At 37.5% G+C, this 19,713-nt stretch overlaps 1 protein-coding gene across 6 annotated transcripts in view; it reads right to left on the bottom strand.

Annotated features, from left to right (window-relative positions):
- Positions 1-19,713, bottom strand: part of KLHL5 (kelch like family member 5) — a 92,736-nt gene that overhangs the window by 31,870 nt on the left and 41,153 nt on the right. For all 6 annotated transcript variants that reach the window (XM_055434186.2, XM_055434187.2, XM_088836284.1 and 3 more), the window contains 4 exons: positions 18,200-18,382; positions 15,255-15,391; positions 14,557-14,753; positions 6,342-6,554 (listed from right to left, as the gene is read on the bottom strand). In XM_055434186.2, the coding sequence (XP_055290161.1) occupies positions 6,342-6,554; positions 14,557-14,753; positions 15,255-15,391; positions 18,200-18,382 (730 nt within the window). The remainder of the gene's footprint in view (positions 1-6,341; positions 6,555-14,556; positions 14,754-15,254; positions 15,392-18,199; positions 18,383-19,713) is intronic.

Here is a 19,713-nt window from a genome sequence, read left to right as displayed (position 1 = left end):
CAAAGCCTTTGACTGTGTGGATCACAACAAACTCTGGAAAATTCTTAGATGGGAATATCAGACCACCTGATCTGCCTCCTGAGAAATTGTATGCAGGTCAAGAAGCAACAGTTAGAACTGGACATGGAACAACAGACTGGCTCCAAATCAGGAAAGGGGTATGTCAAGGCTGTATATTGTCACCCTGCTTATTTAACTTATATGCAGAGTACATCATGCGAAATGCCGGGCTGGATGAAGCACAAGTTGGAATCAAGATTGCCGGGAGAAATATCAATAACCTCAGATATGCAGATGACATAACCCTCATGGCAGAAAGCAAAGAACTAAAGAGTATCTTGATAAAAGTAAAAGGAGAGAGTGAAAAGGTTAGCTTAAAATTCAACATTCAGAAAACTAAGATCATGGCATCTGGTCTTATCACTTCATAGACAATAGATGGGTAAACAATGGAAACAGTGACAGACTTTATTTTTTTGGGCTCCAAAATCATTGTAGATGGTGACTGCAGCCATGAAGCCATGAAATTAAAAGACGCTTGCTCCCTGGAATAAGTTATGACCAACCTAGATAGTCTATTAAAAAGCAGAGATATTACTTTGCCAACAAAGGTCCATCTAGTCAAAGCTATGGTTTTTTCAGTAGTCATGTATGGATGTGAGAGTTGGACTAGAAAGAAAGCTGATTGCTGAAGAATTGCTGCTTTTGAACTGTGGTGTTGGAGAAGACTCTTGAGAGTCCCTTGGACTGCAAGGAGGTCCAACCAGTCAATTCTAAAGAAATCAGTCCTGAATATTCATTGGAAGGACTGATGCTGAAGTTGAACTTCAATATTCTGGCCACCTGACGTGATGAATTGACTCCCTGGAAAAGACCCTGATGCTGGGAAAAATTGAAGGCGGGAGGAGAAGGGGACGACAGAGGATGAGATGGTTGGATGGCATCACCAACGCGATGGACCTGAGTTTGAGTAGGCTTTGGGAGCTGGTGATGGACAGGGAGGCCTGGTGTACTGTAGTCCATGGGGTCGCAAAGAGTCAGGCACAACCAAGCGACTGAACTAAACTGATATGACTTGCACTAAAATTATCTCCCCCCAATACTAATATTTCCCCCCAATACTACTTAGAGTGAAAAACAGAATGTGAATGATTTATGAACTTCACAGGCTTTAAAAAGTGTTTTGGTACCCTAAACTTGTAAATTAAAAGGATGCTAAAGATAAATACTGATTTTTTTTATATTTCTGAATTTTAGTAAAAAACCATAATGAGAATTGAGAACAGAATAGCGCAGACCAAGATATTTGTAATGCAGACTAATCACTGGGAATATAGGTATCAAATATTTAAAATAATGCCCTAATGCAGTTGACCCTAGAACAACACGGATATGAACCATGATGGTCCACTTATGCATAGATATTTTTCAACAATAAATACTACAGTATGACACAGTCCATGGTTAGTTGAATCCATAGATATGGAGGAACCTCAGATGGAGGGCAGGTGATACGTTATACACAGAATAACCCCCATGCTGTTTGAGGGCCAACTGCATTTTCAACCATGGTGTTTAAAATAGGATCAAACAGAAAAGTCTGGAATGCTTTCAAAGGTAAAATAAAACCACACACACCTATCTTCTGGATTATTCAGAGTTTAAAAATAGAGCCACACTAAAATGATTATTTGGTTGAGCTTTATAATAATATATATTATTTCATATATTATTTTAAGGAGACACTACAATCAAATGATTGTATGTAGGTTGAACTCATTATAGTTAGGCTAAAAGAGAATGTTTCTTACCAACAGAGTAATGAGAAAGGAATTATTTTATGAAAGTAAATTCTTCAGGTAACTAGATGTAATGGTAATTTTTAAAAATTCAGTCACTTATTTGATAGGCACTCGACATTTTTTGGGGGGGCTTCCCTTGTGGTTCAGCTGGTAAAGAATTTGTCTGCAATACGGGAGACCTGGGTTCAATCCCTGGGTTGGAAAGATCCCCCGGAGAAGGGAAAGGCTACCCACTCCAGTATTCTGGCCTGGAGAATTCCATGGACTCTATAGTCCATGGGGTCGCAAAGAGTCGGACACGACTGAGTGACTTTCACTTTTCACAGACATTTTTTGCCTTCATTTGTCACTTTTATTTTTTATTAAGATATAAATGACATATAACATTAGCTTTAGATGTACAACATAATGATTTGACATATCTATATTGGAAAATGATTACCATAGTAAATCTAGTTAACATTCATCCCCACAGTTATTTTCTTTCGTGTCTGTGATGAGAACTTTTCCGATCTACTCTCTTTGCAATTTCATCCTTTTCCTATCTTTTAAAATAAAACATTCAGAATATAATCCAAGATTTTCTTGATGATTTTAGAGTGTACTTCAATATTTTATCACTTGACAACTCTAATTCTCCAAATCTGCCCTTTTAGTAAGGAAAAAAAAGAACCTTGCTAGTATCTCTGAATGCCATAATGTTGCCATATAGTATTATCACTGTAGAGAAAAAAAAAAACAAACATTGCTCAAAGAGGTGTTATTAACTTGTTTACATTACACAGAGCAATGTGCCTTCCATCATTGCTACTCTCTGGGCTAAGACAGTGGTTCTCAAATTTGAGTGTGCATCAGATGCACTGAGGGCTTATTAAAACACAACTGGCTTGGCCCCACCACCAATTTCAGATTTAGTAGGTAGAAGCCTAATCATTTTCATTTTAAACAATTATCCACGTGGTACTGATCTCACAGTTGGGGAACACACTTCGAGAAACACCGGGTAATCCAATGCATTTACTGTCCTTATCTGTCTTCTCTGCAGCATCTAATGATGTTAAAATTCCTTTCTTGAACCTGCAATCTTTTTAATAAGACTACAGTTATTTAGGCAGATTTGGGACTACCACTAAATATCAGTATCTCCTAGGGTTCCACCTCTAGCGCTTTTATGTTCTTTTTGATTGGTGGCACTCTCTTCCCCTTGGCTTCAACAACCTAAATAAGTAGTTTCTAAAACTTCTTCTTAGACTCTAAGAGGATTAAAGGTGTCAATAAGCTCTGGGAATGTGCTTCTTCTACTTCCTTCCCCACCTTCAAAATCAATGCTTCATCCTGTATTCTGGATTAACTGACAACACCTTCATCAATCTCGTTGCACAAATCAGAATTACTCTGGACTCTTTTTTTTTTCACGGTGTACATTCAATCATCCCAGTGTATCAATCCTACCTCCTAAATAGCTCTTGACTGTTGTAATTAATTTCTCTACCTCCACTTTTTTTTAAAGTGCTTAATTCACTTGTCAGAATCCAACAGTCTTCCTTAGCAGGTTTCTACTTTGATCCCTCTCATCTATTCTCTGCAATCATGGGATCTTTCTAAAATTAAAGGATAATTATGCCATTCTCTACTTAAAATCCTTTAGTGCTTCCTCATTGCTCTTAGATAAAAAAATCCCAGTTCTTTGGCATGACTAGAATTCCTCCACAATCTGGTCTGTTTCCCTCTCCAGTCTCATCTCTCAATATTGTCCTTTTTGTTTCTATAACTTTAGCCATGCAGGCTATCTTCAGATTTCAGAACATGATATATTTGCTCACAGCTCCATAACCATGACTCCTATCTTTTCTGAGCTACCATGCCCATTCTTTTGGGTGACTAACTTGGCTTGCAAACTGAGTGACACATCAGAGATTTTCCTAGCTTCTCCACTATCAGTCTAGGTGGACCACTCGAACTACTTTCATAATGCTATGTCTATCACAGATTTCAACTCATTATATTGTAATTACTGATTTGCTTTTTAAACGTTTTCTTCCTCCACCTGATATCCTCCCTACCCAGCAATTTTACACAGAGTACATTCAAGAGGCAGACAGTTCAGTACAAAAGGCATGTAACTTTATTTGCGTTCAAGGTCTACCTCTGTCTCTTGTTGTTCAGTCACTAAGTCATGTCCAACTCTTATGCAACCCCATGGACTGTAGCTCACCAGGCTCCTCTGTCTATGGGATTTCCCAGGCAAGAATTCTGGAGTGAGTTGCCAGTTCCCTTCTCTAGGGGATCTTCCCAATCCAGGGATCGAACCTGAGTCTCTTTGCATCTCCTGCATTAGCAGGCGGATTCTTTATCACTGAGCCACCAGGGAAGCCCCTGTCTCTTATTAGCTCTAATCTAAAGTCAAATAAAACCACAGTGCAGAAGAACATGATTTATGCAATCACTTTGTGATTTTGAACATATGGGTTTACTTTTTAAATCTGTTCTTTCATTTGTACAACAGGTGTTAGACTAAATGATCTCCAACATGCCTTTCAACTCATAAAATCTTATGACTATGATTATCAGCAGTATCCTGGATAAAAGAAATTCTGAAGTTCTCTGAGAGCCATGAAAATACAGTATCATAAATATTTGAAACTACAGGGCAGAAGTAAATTGTCAGGTTACTTAATTGCACATGTTCTTTTCAAAGTCTACTAGGATTTTTCAGACTTTATTTTCTTTCCTCTAGAGAAGGATAAGGGAAAAAATTAGGCTAGATACCAGTAAAAACAGTCCTTTTAAAATGTGATTTTAAGAAATGTTTTATGATGTTATTTTTCCTGAATTGTCAAGTCATGCAGTTTCACTCCTATGAATTCATACAATATTCTACCTCTGAAGAGGGAAGTCATTCTTGTAAAGTATCACACTGATTTTTGTTTCTGTAAGGTAAAGAGCAAACAGTAACTTTTGCTCACAACAGCTGGAAATAATACATAATGCTCAAGATAAATACAAACCAAAGAAAACACACAGCACTTGAAACAACAACAACAAAAATCTGATCTTGAGCAGTAATAGCTCATTTTTTTCTTTTCTTTCAAGGACTGTACTTAAGGCCTCAAAATAGGCAGCCAAGTGTGTGTTAGTAACTCAGTCGTGTCCAATTCTTTGTGAGCCCATGGACTGTAGCCCACCAGGCTCCTCTGTCCATGGGATTTCCAGGCAATACTGGAGTGGTTGACATTTCCTTCTCCAAAGCAGCCAAGCAGGCAGAGGAAATTTTTGTATATTCCAACTGAAACTGTAAAAACTGGAAACCATGCATGTATATATGTTATGACTAATTGCCTTGAATACACCAACTAGGTATCTCTCAATTTTAAAACAGTGATAATATACTATCATTATTTATAGCACATTTTATGTCAGAGCACTTTTCTGATCCTCATAAAAATCCTGTGAGATAGAAAGGATGTGATCTCCACTTGACAGATGAAGAAACCAAGGTATGTGAACATGCCAAGTCACAGAGTTTTAAAATGTCAGAGCTAGAACTATGTCTCATTAATTTGTTTATTATCAGAGTCCGGCATTTAGTGGATACTTAATAAATGTGTGGCACATGAATTAATCTAAATTTTCCGGTTTGGAGAGTTCAGTGTTCCTTTCATTAGCAGCTTTACTAATTCTTCAATTGCTAGGATAGGTTTGTAGCTGAGTCAAATAAAATTACTAACCTCAAAGCAATGATGTTACTTAATGAATGCAATTCAGGTAGTCAGACTTTCTGCGTTGAAAACAAACAAATTTTTTTAGCTCACTATCTTTTCACCTTAACATTTCATAGGAACATACATAAAACAACCACGTTGAACAGATTAAGGAAAAAACCTATAGACAAGCTAATATTAATGGGCTTCTCTGGTGGCTCAGATAGTAAAGAATCTGCCTGCAATGCAGGAGACCCAGGTTCAATCCTGGGTCAGGAAGATCCACTGGAAAAGAGAATGGCAACCACTCCAGTATTCTTGCCTAGAGAATCCTATGGACAGAAGAGCCTGGTGGGCTACAATCCATGGGGTTGCAAAGAGCTGGACACAACTGAGCGACTAACACAATTAGCATTAATGTACATTAATTAATGTAATTAGCATACTGTAATTAGCTCACATTAATGTGATTAGTAGTCCCTCAGTATTCTGGGGACAGGGGGTTGGTACCAGGACCTATGTGGATACCAGTACCTCAATTTAAATATGCAGTATTTGCTGTTAACCTCTGCACAGCTTCCTATATACTTTAAATCATCTCTGGATTACCTATAATATCTAATACAATGCAATTCCTACATAAACAGTTGTAAATGCAAAGTAAATATTATGTAATAGTTGCTGGCATAGAACAAATTCAAGTTTTGCACTTTGGAATTTTCTGGAATTAAAAAAAATTTTCAATCCATGTTTTGTTGAACTCGGGATGTGTGAAATGGTGTCTACTCAAAGTTGTTGAAATTATGGCATTGATTTTAAATAATTAAAAATAGTTTACCTGTGGTGCAAGAAGAGGTAGCCTAATATAAGCCAAAAGTTTACTGAGATCTTTCCGTCTCTGTTCCAAATCATGACGAACCCAAGTAAGAAGTGCGTTCAATATTGTCTCCTCATTAGGAATGTTCATGTCATCACTGGCTAAGAGCTTTGCAATTTCATTGGCTGGTAATAATACAAATTCCTGGTTTCGAATTACTTCCATGAAATTTTCCTGGAGGAAAAAAAGAGCATATAAACAATACTGTTTCTTCTTTCCATCAGAGTTTAAAAGAAACTACACATTTCTTAACTAGATACCAAAACACAGTTTATATTTTAGCCCTTTCTAGACTCTAAACATGGACATCAGATGGTCAACACCGAAATCAGATTGATTATATTCTTTGCAGTCAAAGAAGGAGAAGCTCTATACAGTCAGCAAAAACAAGACTGGGAGTGACTGTGGCTCAGATCATGAACTCCTTATTGCCAAATTCAGACTTAAATTGAAGAAAGTGGATAAAACCACTAGACCATTCAGGTACGACCTAAATCAAATTCCTTATGATTATACAGTGGAAGTGAGAAATAGATTGAAGGGACTAGATCTGATAGACAGAGTGCCTGATGAACTACGGACGGAGGTTCGTGACATTGTACAGGAGACAGGGATCAAGACCATCCCCATGGAAAAGAAATGCAAAAAAGCAAATTGGCTGTCTGAGAAGCCCTTACAAATATCTGTGAAAAGAAGAGAAGCAAAAAGCATAGGAGAAAAGGAAAGATATTCCCATTTGAATGCAGAGTTCCAAAGAATAGCAAGGAGAGATAAGAAAGCCTTCCTCAGAGATCAATGCAAAGAAATAGAGGAAAACAACAGAATGGGAAAGACTAGAGATCTCTTCAAGAAAATCAGAGATACCAAGGGAACATTTCATGCAAAGATGGGCTCAATAAAGAACAGAAATGGTATGGACTTAACAGAAGCAGAAGATATTAAGAAGACGTGGCAAGAATACACAGAAGAACTGTACAGAAAAGATCTTCACGGCCCAGAGAAACACGATGGTGTGATCACTCACCTAGAGCCAGACATCCTGGAATGTGAAGTCAAGTGGGCCTTAGAAAGCATCACTATGAACAAAGCTAGGGTAGGTGATGGAATTTCAGTTGAGCTATTTCAAATCCGGAAAGATGATGCTGCACTCAATATGCCAGCAAATATGGAAAACTCAGCAGTGCCCACAGGACTGGAAAAGGTCAGTTTTCATTCCAATCCCAAAGAAAGGGAATGCCAAAGAATGCTCAAACTACTGCACAATTGCACTCATCTCACACGCTAGTAAAGTCATGCTCAAAATTCTCCAAGCCAGACTTCAGCAATACGTGAACTATGAACTTCCAGATGTTCAAGCTGGTTTTAGAAAAGGGAGAGGAACCAGAGATCAAATTGCCAACATCCGCTGGGTCATTGAAAAAGCATGAGAGTTCCAGAAAAACATCTATTTCTACTTTATTGACTATGCCAAAGCCTTTAACAATGTGGATCACAATAAACTGTGGAACATTCTGAAAGAGATGGGAATACCAGACCACCTGACCTGCCTCTTGAGAAACCTATATGCAGGTCAGGAAGCAACAGTTAGAACTGGACATGGAACAACAGACTGGTTCCAAATAGGAAATGGAGTACGTCAAGGCTGTACATTGTCACCCTGCTTATTTAACTTATATGCAGAGTACATCATGAGGAACGCTGGGCTGGAAGAAGCACAAGCTGGAATCAAGGTGGCCAGGAGAAATATCAATAACCTCAGATATGCAGATGACACCACCCTTATGGCAGAAAGTGAAGAGGACTAAAGAGCCTCCTGATGAAAGTGAAAGAGGAGAGTGAAAAAGTTGGCTTAAAGCTCAACATTCAGAAAGCTAAGATCATGGCATCTGGTCCCATCACTTCATGGGAAACAGATGGGGAAACAGTGTCAGACTTTATTTTTTTGGGCTCCAAAATCACTGCAGATGGTCATTGCAGCCATGAAATTAAAAGACGTTTACTCCTTGGAAGGAAAGTTATGACCAACCTAGATAGCATATTAAAAAGTAGAGACATTACTTTGCCAACCAAGGTCCGTTTAGTCAAGGCTATGGTTTTTCCAGTAGTCATGTACAGATGTGAGAGTTGGACTGTCAAGAAAGCTGATTGCCGAAGAATTGATGCTTTTGAACTGTGGTGTTGGAGAAGACTCTTGAGAGTCCCTTGGACTGCAAGGAGGTCCAACCAGTCCATCCTAAAGGAGATCAGTCCTGGGTGTTCATTGGAAGGACTGATGCTAAAGCTGAAACTCCAATACTTTGGCCACCTCACATGAAGAGTTGACTCACTGGAAAAGACCCTGATGCTGGGAGGGATTGGGGGCAGGAGGAGAAGGGGACAACAGAGGATAAGACGGCTGGATGGCATCACCAACTCGAAGAACATGAGTTTGAGTAGACTCCAGGAGTTGGTGATAGACAGGGAGGCCTGGAGAGCTGCGATTCATGGGGATGCAGAGAGTTGGACTCGACTAAGCGACTGAACTGAACTGAACAATGTCTTGCTGCTTAAAAGGGAAAAAAAAACCAGTAGAAAATAACATTTAAACTGTAATTGTTATTAAAATTCTTATTTCTCTGTATCAGTTCAGTTCAGTCGCTCAGTCGTGTCCAACTCTCCGCGACCCCATGAATCACAGCATGCCAGGCCTCCCTGTCCATCACCAACTCCCAGAGTACACTCAAACTCATGTCCACAGAGTCGGTGATGCCATCCAGCCATCTCATTCTCCGTCGTCCCCTCCTCCTCCCGCCCCCAACCTTTCCCAGCATCAGAGTCTTTTCCAGTGAGTCAACTCGTCGCATGAGGTGGCCAAAGTATTGCAGTTTCAGCTTTAGCATCAGTCCTTCCAATGAACACCCAGGATTGATCTCCTCTAGAATCGACTGGTTGGATCTCCTTGCAGTATAAGGGACTCTCAAGTCTTCTCCAACACCACAGTTCAAAAGCATCGATTCTTCGGCGATCAGCTTTCTTCACAGTCCGATTCTCACATCCATACATGACCACGGGAAAAACCATTGCCTTGACTAGACGGACCTTGGTTGGTAAAGTAATGTCTCTGCTTTTACACAGGATTAAAGTGATATATAACATATTGCAATTTAAAAAATTAATTTAGGACTTTTAGGTATTGCTTTGTTCAAGTTAGGGAATGGTTTTGGCAAGTCTTCCAAAGGACGATAGAAAAAAATGAAAGAAGACACTTTATATGATACTCCAATATCAAAAGTTAGTTCAGATTTGTGGTTGCTGAAGAATTTGGCCAACAGGGGAGCCAAATACCCGGGTAAGAGTGAAGTATTTCTCTTACCCAGAAATGGCTTCTAGGATGGCTACATTTCCCAAGACCATTCTGGACCACGTAAGTCTTCTCAGACTCTGCCTGGCAAGAGCCTGTGTCCTTCAGTTCAGTTCAGTTCAGTCGCTCAGTCGTGTCCGACTCTCCGCGACCCCATGAATCACAGCACGCCAGGCCTCCCTGTCCATCACCAACTCCCGGAGTTCACTCAAACTCATGTCCACAGAGTCGGTGATGCCATCCAGCCATCTCATTCTCCGTCGTCCCCTTCTCCTCCCGCCCCCAACCTTTCCCAGCATCAGAGTCTTTTCCAGTGAGTCAACTCGTCGCATGAGGTGGCCAAAGTATTGCAGTTTCAGCTTTAGCATCAGTCCCTCCAATGAACATCCAGGATTGATCTCCTCTAGAGCTATCCTAAACCCAAACTGGCGTTTTAAAAGTGTTTTAATGGCAATCCACTCTGGTAGTATTGCCTGGAAAATCCCATGGACAGAGGCTACCGTCCATGGAGTCGCAGAGTCGGACACGACCGAGCAACTTCATCATAAGACCACGAAGGATTTTAGGTCTGATGTGAAAACTTTAATCTCATCTAACTTGATCTATGTACAAAGTTCTTTTGCTCTCATAGGAAAAAGAGCTGACAGGGATAAAGGGACAACATAGGCAATTAAATAGTTAATTGCCCTAGGGGACTGTTAGTAGAAAAAAAAGTATGGGAGACTCCTGGAAGTTAATGATCACTCAAGAAAGTAGATTTTCTTAACCACAAAACCAAGCAGCCTTGCTTAGCAACAAAACAGTAAGACAGAAGCATAAGACATGCTCCCAAACAATAAAACAATGGTGGCATGAGACCCACATCCTGCCCAGGGAGCTCAGTAAGTTAATGACCCCCCTAGGACATGCTCTTTGCACACATAAAAAACAACAGTATTTTATGGAAAGGTGACATTTCAAAGTGAAAGACCCTCATTGTACTGGGACCTGAAATAATATTTCCATAGTGCCACGACAGTCCCACCTCATCCATGTAGGGACAAGAAAACTCTCCTGCTCAATACTGAGGAGGAATTATGATGGAAGTGTGATATCTACTCCAGAATTGGCCTCACTGAATTCTTTCTGTGCTGAGACAAAAAGAACTGGAGCTCCCTGAAGCCCCCTAGAGATTTCAGAGCCAAAACAAAAATGTTGACCTAGAATGTACTGGGATTCCAGGATCTTAGACTGAAGATGACTCAGTTCTGGCCACATTCTTGAATTACATTCTTTGTAATTTGAAATGGAGATAAAATTGTCCTTAGGTGTGAAATAGTAATAATAATTTTTACTAAGCTACTATGCTAAACAATCTAAAGAGAAGGAAAATAGTCTTCTGGTGTACAAGTCTTAATGCACAGGTTGTTTATATAGTTATAATATAAATGCAAACACTGTAAGTATTGTCCCTTAATGTTTTTCTTATACTACTTAATGCATTATGGCTGTCTCAGCACAGAGTTTTAGTAAAAAAGCTAAGGCTGTTTAAATTACAGTTGTTTAAAAATAGCCTAAGCTATTTAAATTAGAGTGAGAGATAAGGACTATCAAAAATTATCTTCTATATTAAGATAAGAATTATATTTTCCATATAGCCTCTAGTAACCCAAGTTGGTACTGATCAAAGATATATCTTAGGTTGACATTTCATTCCTTCGTAGAAATTCTTAAGAAGAAAACCATACATGAATAATTAACGATTTTCAATAGCTTCAATTCATCATGATTTGTTAAAGATGCCCAAATGAATCTATTTTAAAATGACTGATTATCATTTTTCAGAAATATATTTTAATAAAACCTCAGGGCTGAAATGGCTTCAAGCAAATTCTTCTACTCAATTGTATACTGACATTATAAAATGATTTCATTACACACAGCAAGAGCTATAAAAATGTTGAAGCTCTCAAGTCCTAGCTATCCCATGAGTACCTTAATCCTTGGTAAATAATTCACAAGAGGAGGGAAAAAAGCTGATGGTCCTCTGTACTGTTATCTATAATATAAAAAAAAAAAAAAAGAGAGAGAAACAGCCTAAATCTCCAGCTCTAGGGGGTTTTAACTCAACTGGCTATTATTCAGGCATCAAAAACTTTAGGGACAAAGATCACACAGATAAATGGAAAGATATTTATTATTTAATGTTAGATGAGATTCTGAAGAAATAAAAATAACATACATTTCTAATTGTTCACAAGTATAGTGTATAGTACAGTCAATGGTTATACAACACTGAAGTAACTATTGCCATACTTTCTAATGGTATTAACTGCATTTCATCAGTGAGAAAAAGATTATACAAATATTCATTTAAAAGTTTATTTGTTGATATATCTATTTCAGAACAATGCCCATTCCATTCTGGTATAATCTGTATTAAGTGAAAACAGAGTTTTTCAACACCTTATGGAAATACTACTGAACTCAAGGTTAAACACTAAGTGCTTTTCAAAATTATTAATTTGGTTTTGAAGCAGGTATTTTAGCAAAATTCAATGTTTTAAATAGTTTTTCTAGGTCAAGAAACCAAATTTAAAATTGCAAAAATCAAATGTTTGTATTTATTCCATAATGACATTAAATATCTGTAATGATATAACCAGTCTTGGACTTTTTTGTAGAAATTAAACGGTGTTTCAGGTCATGTTCAGTGGCAGTCAGAACAAGAACAAAAGTTTCCGTATTTCAGGATTACAAGAAGGAAGTTCTCATCCCTTCCTACTTTTATTCATGCAGGATGAATGAACATCCCAAGTATATGCACTATTTACTAATTTTGACAATTGACTTCATTCTGTGGCACTGTGCTTACTTCATATTTTAAATTCACTTTATGATATAAACAGCTATCATGCTACCAAACACTTGCTAGCATTATTCTCTTTCCTTCTTTGGAATAGTTTTTAAGCAAATGAAGTTACTGAGGGATTTATTTAAACTGAAGATTGAATTTTGCTATACATTTTCATTCAGTTCCCATAGCAACAATTCAAACCATGCAATCTGTCTCTAAATTAATTTTTATTAGAATTCAATTTTATGTATCTGTTGAAACTGAATAAAGTCAAATAATGGCCGTGAGGAAAAAAACTACTACAACTTAACTGGCTATAAATATAGCTTTATAAACACAAGCTAATTTAGATTTAACTTATATCTAAGCCTTAAAGCAGCAATTATGTCTCTACTGTAAACAACAAGAATGACCTAAATGCATACAAATGTTTGCATGTGAATAAAACTCCTTCATAGGTAAGAGATATTACTTAAATTAAGAACTGATTACAAAGAAAAAAAAATCCAGCTTTATTTTACTTATGCGCATCTTATTCCAAAAAGCATTTGAACTTGAGGTGTAAAAGTTAAAATGAGAAATCTACAAGGAAGGATAAAGACTGGAGTGGGGGGGGGGATATTTCAAAGGGCTTAATTTAGAAGACATTAACCTAATACTGTGCTAGGTCTGTACAGTACTGCCCTGTCATACAATCTCTATTTTTTCACTGGAAGAAGTTTGACATCATAAACTAGAAACATTTCCCAGGAACAGTTACACCACAGGGAGAATAACATCCCTAAAAGCTGTGCTTTTGCTTGAGGGCTTTTGCTCACTCACATAGATCCCTACTGTGTGGAACAGAATAAATCTAAATAATGATGATGATGGTGGTGTCATTTAATGACCAGGTTGATACTGTGTATCAATCCCTGTTTTATTGGTACTATGTACCGATCACCATTTTAAGTGCTGAACTTCTATTAACTCACTTAATCCCTGCTTAAGCTTATGAAATAGGCAGAATTAATCTTGCCAATAGTTATAAACATCTGTTCTTGTAATTTTTTCCCCAATTTCTATTTCTCTAGTGCAAGATTCCTAAAGTACTGGTCAATCCCTTCACATATGAACCAACTCAATGGAAGGATGGGGAATGGAAGACAGGGTAGACAAAAATATATCTCTTAAATGTTGACAAAATCAGTAACATGGATAATAACATATCCTTCCTCTCTCAGAAGCTATATTGCCCTAAGTGAAGCATTTAAAGCAAAAATCTTCAATCACTACTCAGGTATGAAAACCCACACATGGCAAAATGGTCACTCCTTAAAACTCCACACACCTCTGCTGCCCAGATCCCTCTACTATTTGATTGTGGAGGCTAACAGCATGTCCTAACAGCATGCTCTCAACATGCCCTGATTTTCTTGCTGTCCTAGATCAACTTGTATCCATTATCCTCTAGCCTTCTGAATCAGAACTCCCTGGGATTTATTTTCAGCACAGAATTTGCTACAATCAATAGGAGCATCTTTCTAGGCAGCTAAAGATACTTCTTACATATAGTCAGACTTATCCTTAATAAATAGCCTCCCCCTTCCATTCTCCTATCTTCTGTACTAGTTCTGCACCAATACACTATCACTATCACCAACTTCCATCAGTGAGGAAGGGGATAATTTCTGAAATTCATTCATATGCTACAAGGTAAATTGTCCAGGGGAAATCTGCTTTTAAAAGTAGCAGATTGAAAATCTTGAATGAAACAGTTCTAAAATACTGCTCTGCTTCTTAGTGGTTGTGATAATTTAAGGCCTGCCTTATAAATCCAGGAGAAATATTACTTGGGGTTTTTCCCTCAGACCTCAATGAAAATATGACACACTAGACAGTGAACCTGAACCTCAAGACATATAGCAGAGCCATGGGAAAACAGCAACATGCAGATAAGCCTGCAACAATAAAGAAAAAGGCAAGAGCATATGCCTTCCTGCTTTTTGAAAAATACATACCATGGTATAATTGTGAGCCACTTTATGCAAATCTGTACAACCTTGAGCATCAGCAAAAGAACGGATTCCAAGACAGTTGGATGGGTGAAGCTGTTTCATTAAAAACTTACAGCATGCTTCTACAACCTGTGAAAGCTGAAGAAGGCAAGCTGTAGATAACAGGCATTCAATATTATCTTCTTTTAATTCCAGGCGGCCTTAATGATAAAAAGAAATTCCATTAACTATGGAACTATATTAACTTTGGTTTATAAGGTAACTGATGTAAACAGTAATAATTCTAAGAGCTCATTACATGCATTCCAGATATAGATGATTTAAGACATTCCAAAAAGAAAAAAAGTACTAAATGTGAAAAATAAGCTACTAGTGCTTTGTGACTTCTACTAAAATAAAAAATGAACAGCCTATTTCCAGAATTTTCAAAGAATGATTAGTAATAATGCAAAAATTGAAAAACATCATATAATTCATCAAACTATTACATTAATATGTAAAAATATCATTCAAAAGTTTAATTATAATAACCACTTTAAAGGTTCTAATATAGAGATTTTATCTACAGAGGTACCACCAAGGGTGGTGATTAAAACAGCAGAACTATTAACTATGGTAGGCTTATTAAAGGCAGAAATCTGAAATCTAATAATACAACTTAAATCTAAGAGGTTTTAAATTTGTATTTTCAGATTTACTACCTGTGTATGCATATTGAATCAAGGACCATAGGGAATTCGGTTCTACACCTTCCATTTTTATTTCTTCTTGTCTTGCTTCCCTGACATCACTAGTAAACATGGCGGCAAAATAATCTGAGACAGAGGAAAGTACCAATCTAAGAACACATCAGAAGAAAAAAAATCAGTGACAACATCAAAGCTGATGTTCAGCAGTAAACACTTTGCTTTTTCTTCTATTTTTTAAAAAACTTTGTTACCCACAGAAAGTGTTTGGTATTAAGAAATGCATTTTACATTTGATAAATTGCTTTATGCTCTAGTCTCTTCCTTTGTCTTTTCCTTTTGTGTCCTTTTTAACTTGTAATTTTGTATTGGAGTACAGCTGATTAACAATGCTGTGAGAGTTTTCAGGTAGATAGCAAAGGGACTCAGCCATACATATACATGTAGTCATTCTCCCCTAAACTCCCCTCCCATCCAGGCTGCCACATAACATCGAGCAGAGTTCCACGTGCTATACAGTATGTCCTTGTTGGTTATACATTTTAAATACAGCAGTGTGTACCTGGTGATCCCAGGCTCCCTAACTTCTTGTCTCTTCCTTTGAATAACAAGTTTTCATTACTGAAAGTTTTCTGCTGATGTAAATGATTTACTCATTCACTATTCAAATATCCGTTTTTATCATCCTGAAAAAAAGCTGTAATATTATTTAAACTAATGACATATAAAATGTAGGAAACAATGTAAAGGTTCTCCAGCTTATCATTTTTTAAAACAACCTAAGGTTTTTTTTTTTTAATTATATAAGTAGTAAACACATGGGAGACATCTGACACTGGTTTTAGCAGGTTATTTTAATACAAAAGTATATTTTGTATCTTTTTATAATAATACATTATTATATAATATGTATGTCTCTGTCCAAATTATTGATAGTCACATATATGCAAAATAGATTTTAAGTGGTGGCACTAGTGGTAAAGAACCCGCCTGCCAATGCTGGAGATGTTGGAGATTCAGGTTTGATCCTTGGGTCAGAAAGATCCCCTGGAGAAGGAAGTGGCTACCCGCTCCACAATTCTTGTTAGGAGAATCCATGAACAGAGGAGCCTGGTGGGATATAGTCCATGGGGTTGCAAAGAGATCTAGATAGTTTGAGATATACTGGCGTGAAAACTAGACAAAAGATCCCTTCTTTTATGGAGTCACAGTCTACAAGAAGACAAACAATACACAGCAGAAGTAAATTCTAAATTATGGCAAGAAGTGATAAGTGCCAGGGGGAAAAATACAGGGTAAGGGCAAATGGGGAGTTGGTTTAAACAGGTGGTCTCACTGGAAGGTGACACTTGAGATAAAATTTGAAGAAGGGGCAGGAATTAGTTATACAGGTATTTGGGAACAGCATTCAGGCAGAAGAGTAGCCAGGGAAAACATCAAAAGGCAGAAGTGGCATGCCTACCACATACAGGGAACAACAAGGGGGTCAGAGCGGCTGAAGCAGAATGAGTAGGATGGTGGGCAGCATGGTAAAGAAGTAACGGCAGGCTAGGTCACAGAAGCCACAGGGAAGACACGGGGTTTCACGCTGCAACATGAGGAAGCATTAGAAAGTTTGATCAGAGAAGCAACCACATCTGAGTACCATTTTACTGGGTCACTCAGGCAGCTGTGTAGAAAACAGAATGTACGGGGAAAAGAGTGAAAACAGGGAGATGGGTTAGGAGTTTCTTGCACGAGTAATCTAAGTGAGATGATGGTGTCTTACACAGGTGTTGCAGGTAAGGTATTGAGTTCTCTTTTGGAAACAGGAAATTTGAAATGCCTCCAGAAATTCTGGTTGAAATATCTCTAATAAACCCACACACACAACATGGACTTTTGGTCACAACATATAGTGGCATCTCTATAAATGTATGCTGATTCAGGCATTAAAGACTATAAGACCAAGTCCATGCATTCTAATTTTACTTTCACTTTGGAAGGTTTAACAAAACTTTTGGGACACAGTGTTAATTAGTTTTGAAAGGTATTAAAAAAAAAAAAAAACCTTTGGGATCATAATGGTGATTAACACTGAACAATTAAATATGGAATTATTAGGAGAAAAATTATTCTTTATTAAACAGCTTCCATTTCCTTTTCTTACAACAGAAAGTAATACCTCATTACTGTTAAATGCTTTTATTCCCTGGCACTACTGAAAATATGAAAATATTTTCTGGAGGTCAGCAAATAGGAGTTGGAATGTGCATGGGTGCTCAGTCGCTCAGTCATGTTCAACTCTTTGCAGCCCCACAGACTGTAGCCTGACAGGATCCTCTGTCTATGGAATTTCCAGGCAAGAGTACTGGAGTGGGTTGCCATTTCCTACTCCAAGAAGTTGGGATAGAGTTGGCTATTTTAAAACTCAACAGTTTTGCCACTCCATTTTACCAGTTTGTTTCTAAATGATCACCACTTTAATTTCCACTGAGTTTATCAAAAGTTATACAACAGATAAAATTAGATGGGGTGTGGCTTAAATAGTAGCTGAAAACTATACCAAATGATATGACAAACTTCAGGCTGGTATGGTGGTAAAACAAAACAAAACAAAAAAAAACCTGCCTGCAGTGCAGGAGACTTAAGAGACTCAGGTTCAATCCCTGGGTCGGGAAGATCCCCTGGAGGAGGGCATGGCAATTCACTCCAGTATTCTTGCCTGTAGAATCTCATGGACAGAGGTACCTGGTGGACCACAGTCCATAGGGTCACAAAGAGTCAGACACAACTAAAGCGACTGAGCACACAGTGTGTAATAATTTCATATGCGCTGTTTTCTTTGCAGAAAGTCCATGAAATATACCCCTTTACCAAAACACTCCACTGAATAATCAATTAGAACAAGTTACCTCAACATACATTACTAAACGATCAAGGAAGTATTTCACACATATAGAAATTTAGAAAATAATTACCTGTGAGCTGGAATTCTGCGATCACCAGCAACTAAAATTACATCACATAACTGTTTGTGTCTCAAATAGTTTTCCATCTTTTTGAATGTTTGTTCAGCATGATTAAGGGCTTGGAAGAATTCATCTGATGAACATGGCTCCATAGTATGGCAGGATGATAAGGTCTGACTGCTATTGGAAGTCCTGAAAAGAGAACACATGTTTTGAAACGTTATGAACACATTAAAAATATCTGTCCTATTCAGTCCTTTTAAAGCCTTCAAATGTAACAGAATGATATCAGTCAATATTAATGTGTAATCATCTATCATTTTTGCCTTTTAAAATCAATGATAGATCAAATCATCTGTGTGTCTTACAAACACTGTGAGTAAATGTGGTACCTTCTAACTAACAGCTATATAACACATATTCTTTGCCTGTCCTTGAGGTCTCTTATCTGGTCAATATGACATCTCTGCTGAAGAAGCACCAAACTATATTCATACTGACAGCCATAGCTCTGACATTATATTTAAGGGTACGAGAGATCACTTTTTGAAGGCAGGAAAGCAATTAAACTATTTTGCAGATATAAACCCAAGCCATCCTTTATTTAAAACTGGGTTATGTTTCACAGTTCATTTGTAAGACAACTGTTTATAATACAAAATATATGATCATAAAAACAGTAAATAATTCATTTGATTTTCTGGTCAGTCTTCAAAAGTCTGGGTCACCTATAACTTAGATTACAAACTAAAAGAATTTGATGGTCTAATCCAAAGAATTTTACACAGTATCTAAAAATTATTTGAAATTTCCAAATTATAATGTGAAGAGTATGAGTTCAATATTTTCATTATGATTTATTGATGGAAAAAGTGAAAAGATTGAGACTAAGAACGAAATCCTAAATCCACCCCTTTCCTCCCTCCCCCTAAGATCCCTTCTCCAAGATTACCTGAATCAAATAATCAACATCCCATGGTTATGCAATTAACCACAAAACCACCAACTGGGTCATAACTTAGTTCTCATTTCTCATCAGATATACTTTTAAGGATATTATGATTCTGATAAATGCTTTGTTGAATCAAGTCTCGCTATATCTTAAGAGAACTTTATTAATGTAAATATCTAATAACCTTATCAAAGTCTGACTCTTTTATAATAAAGGGAACTGAAGCCAAGGAGATTAACTGCTTTGCCAAAAGTCAGAGAGTTTGATCATGGCAGAAATAGGGCCATTGCAGAGAAATCTGTGTGTTCACCAAAACCCTTTATCTCCTCAGAATATAGCTAGACTGCATTTCCCAGTCTTTCCTGCAGATGGGTGTGGTCTTATAGTGGAAATGAACTGTGTCACCTCCCAGCTAAAGTGGCCAAGAGCAGGTGTGTATCTCCCATTCTTTCTTTCTCTAACCATGAGGACCGAGGACTTACAATGGAGGAAGAGGCAAAATATACACAAATGTTTATAACTAGGATTATATACACAGATTCTACTCTCAAGAACTCTCATGTTGATTCAG

This window comes from Moschus berezovskii, chromosome 5 (assembly GCF_049115385.1).
Source record: "Moschus berezovskii isolate FMDL1 chromosome 5, NW_MosBer_1.0, whole genome shotgun sequence".
NCBI lineage: Eukaryota > Metazoa > Chordata > Mammalia > Artiodactyla > Moschidae > Moschus > Moschus berezovskii.
The sequence above is the reverse complement of the archived record's forward strand: the minus strand, read 5'-3'. Positions and strand labels throughout refer to the sequence as shown.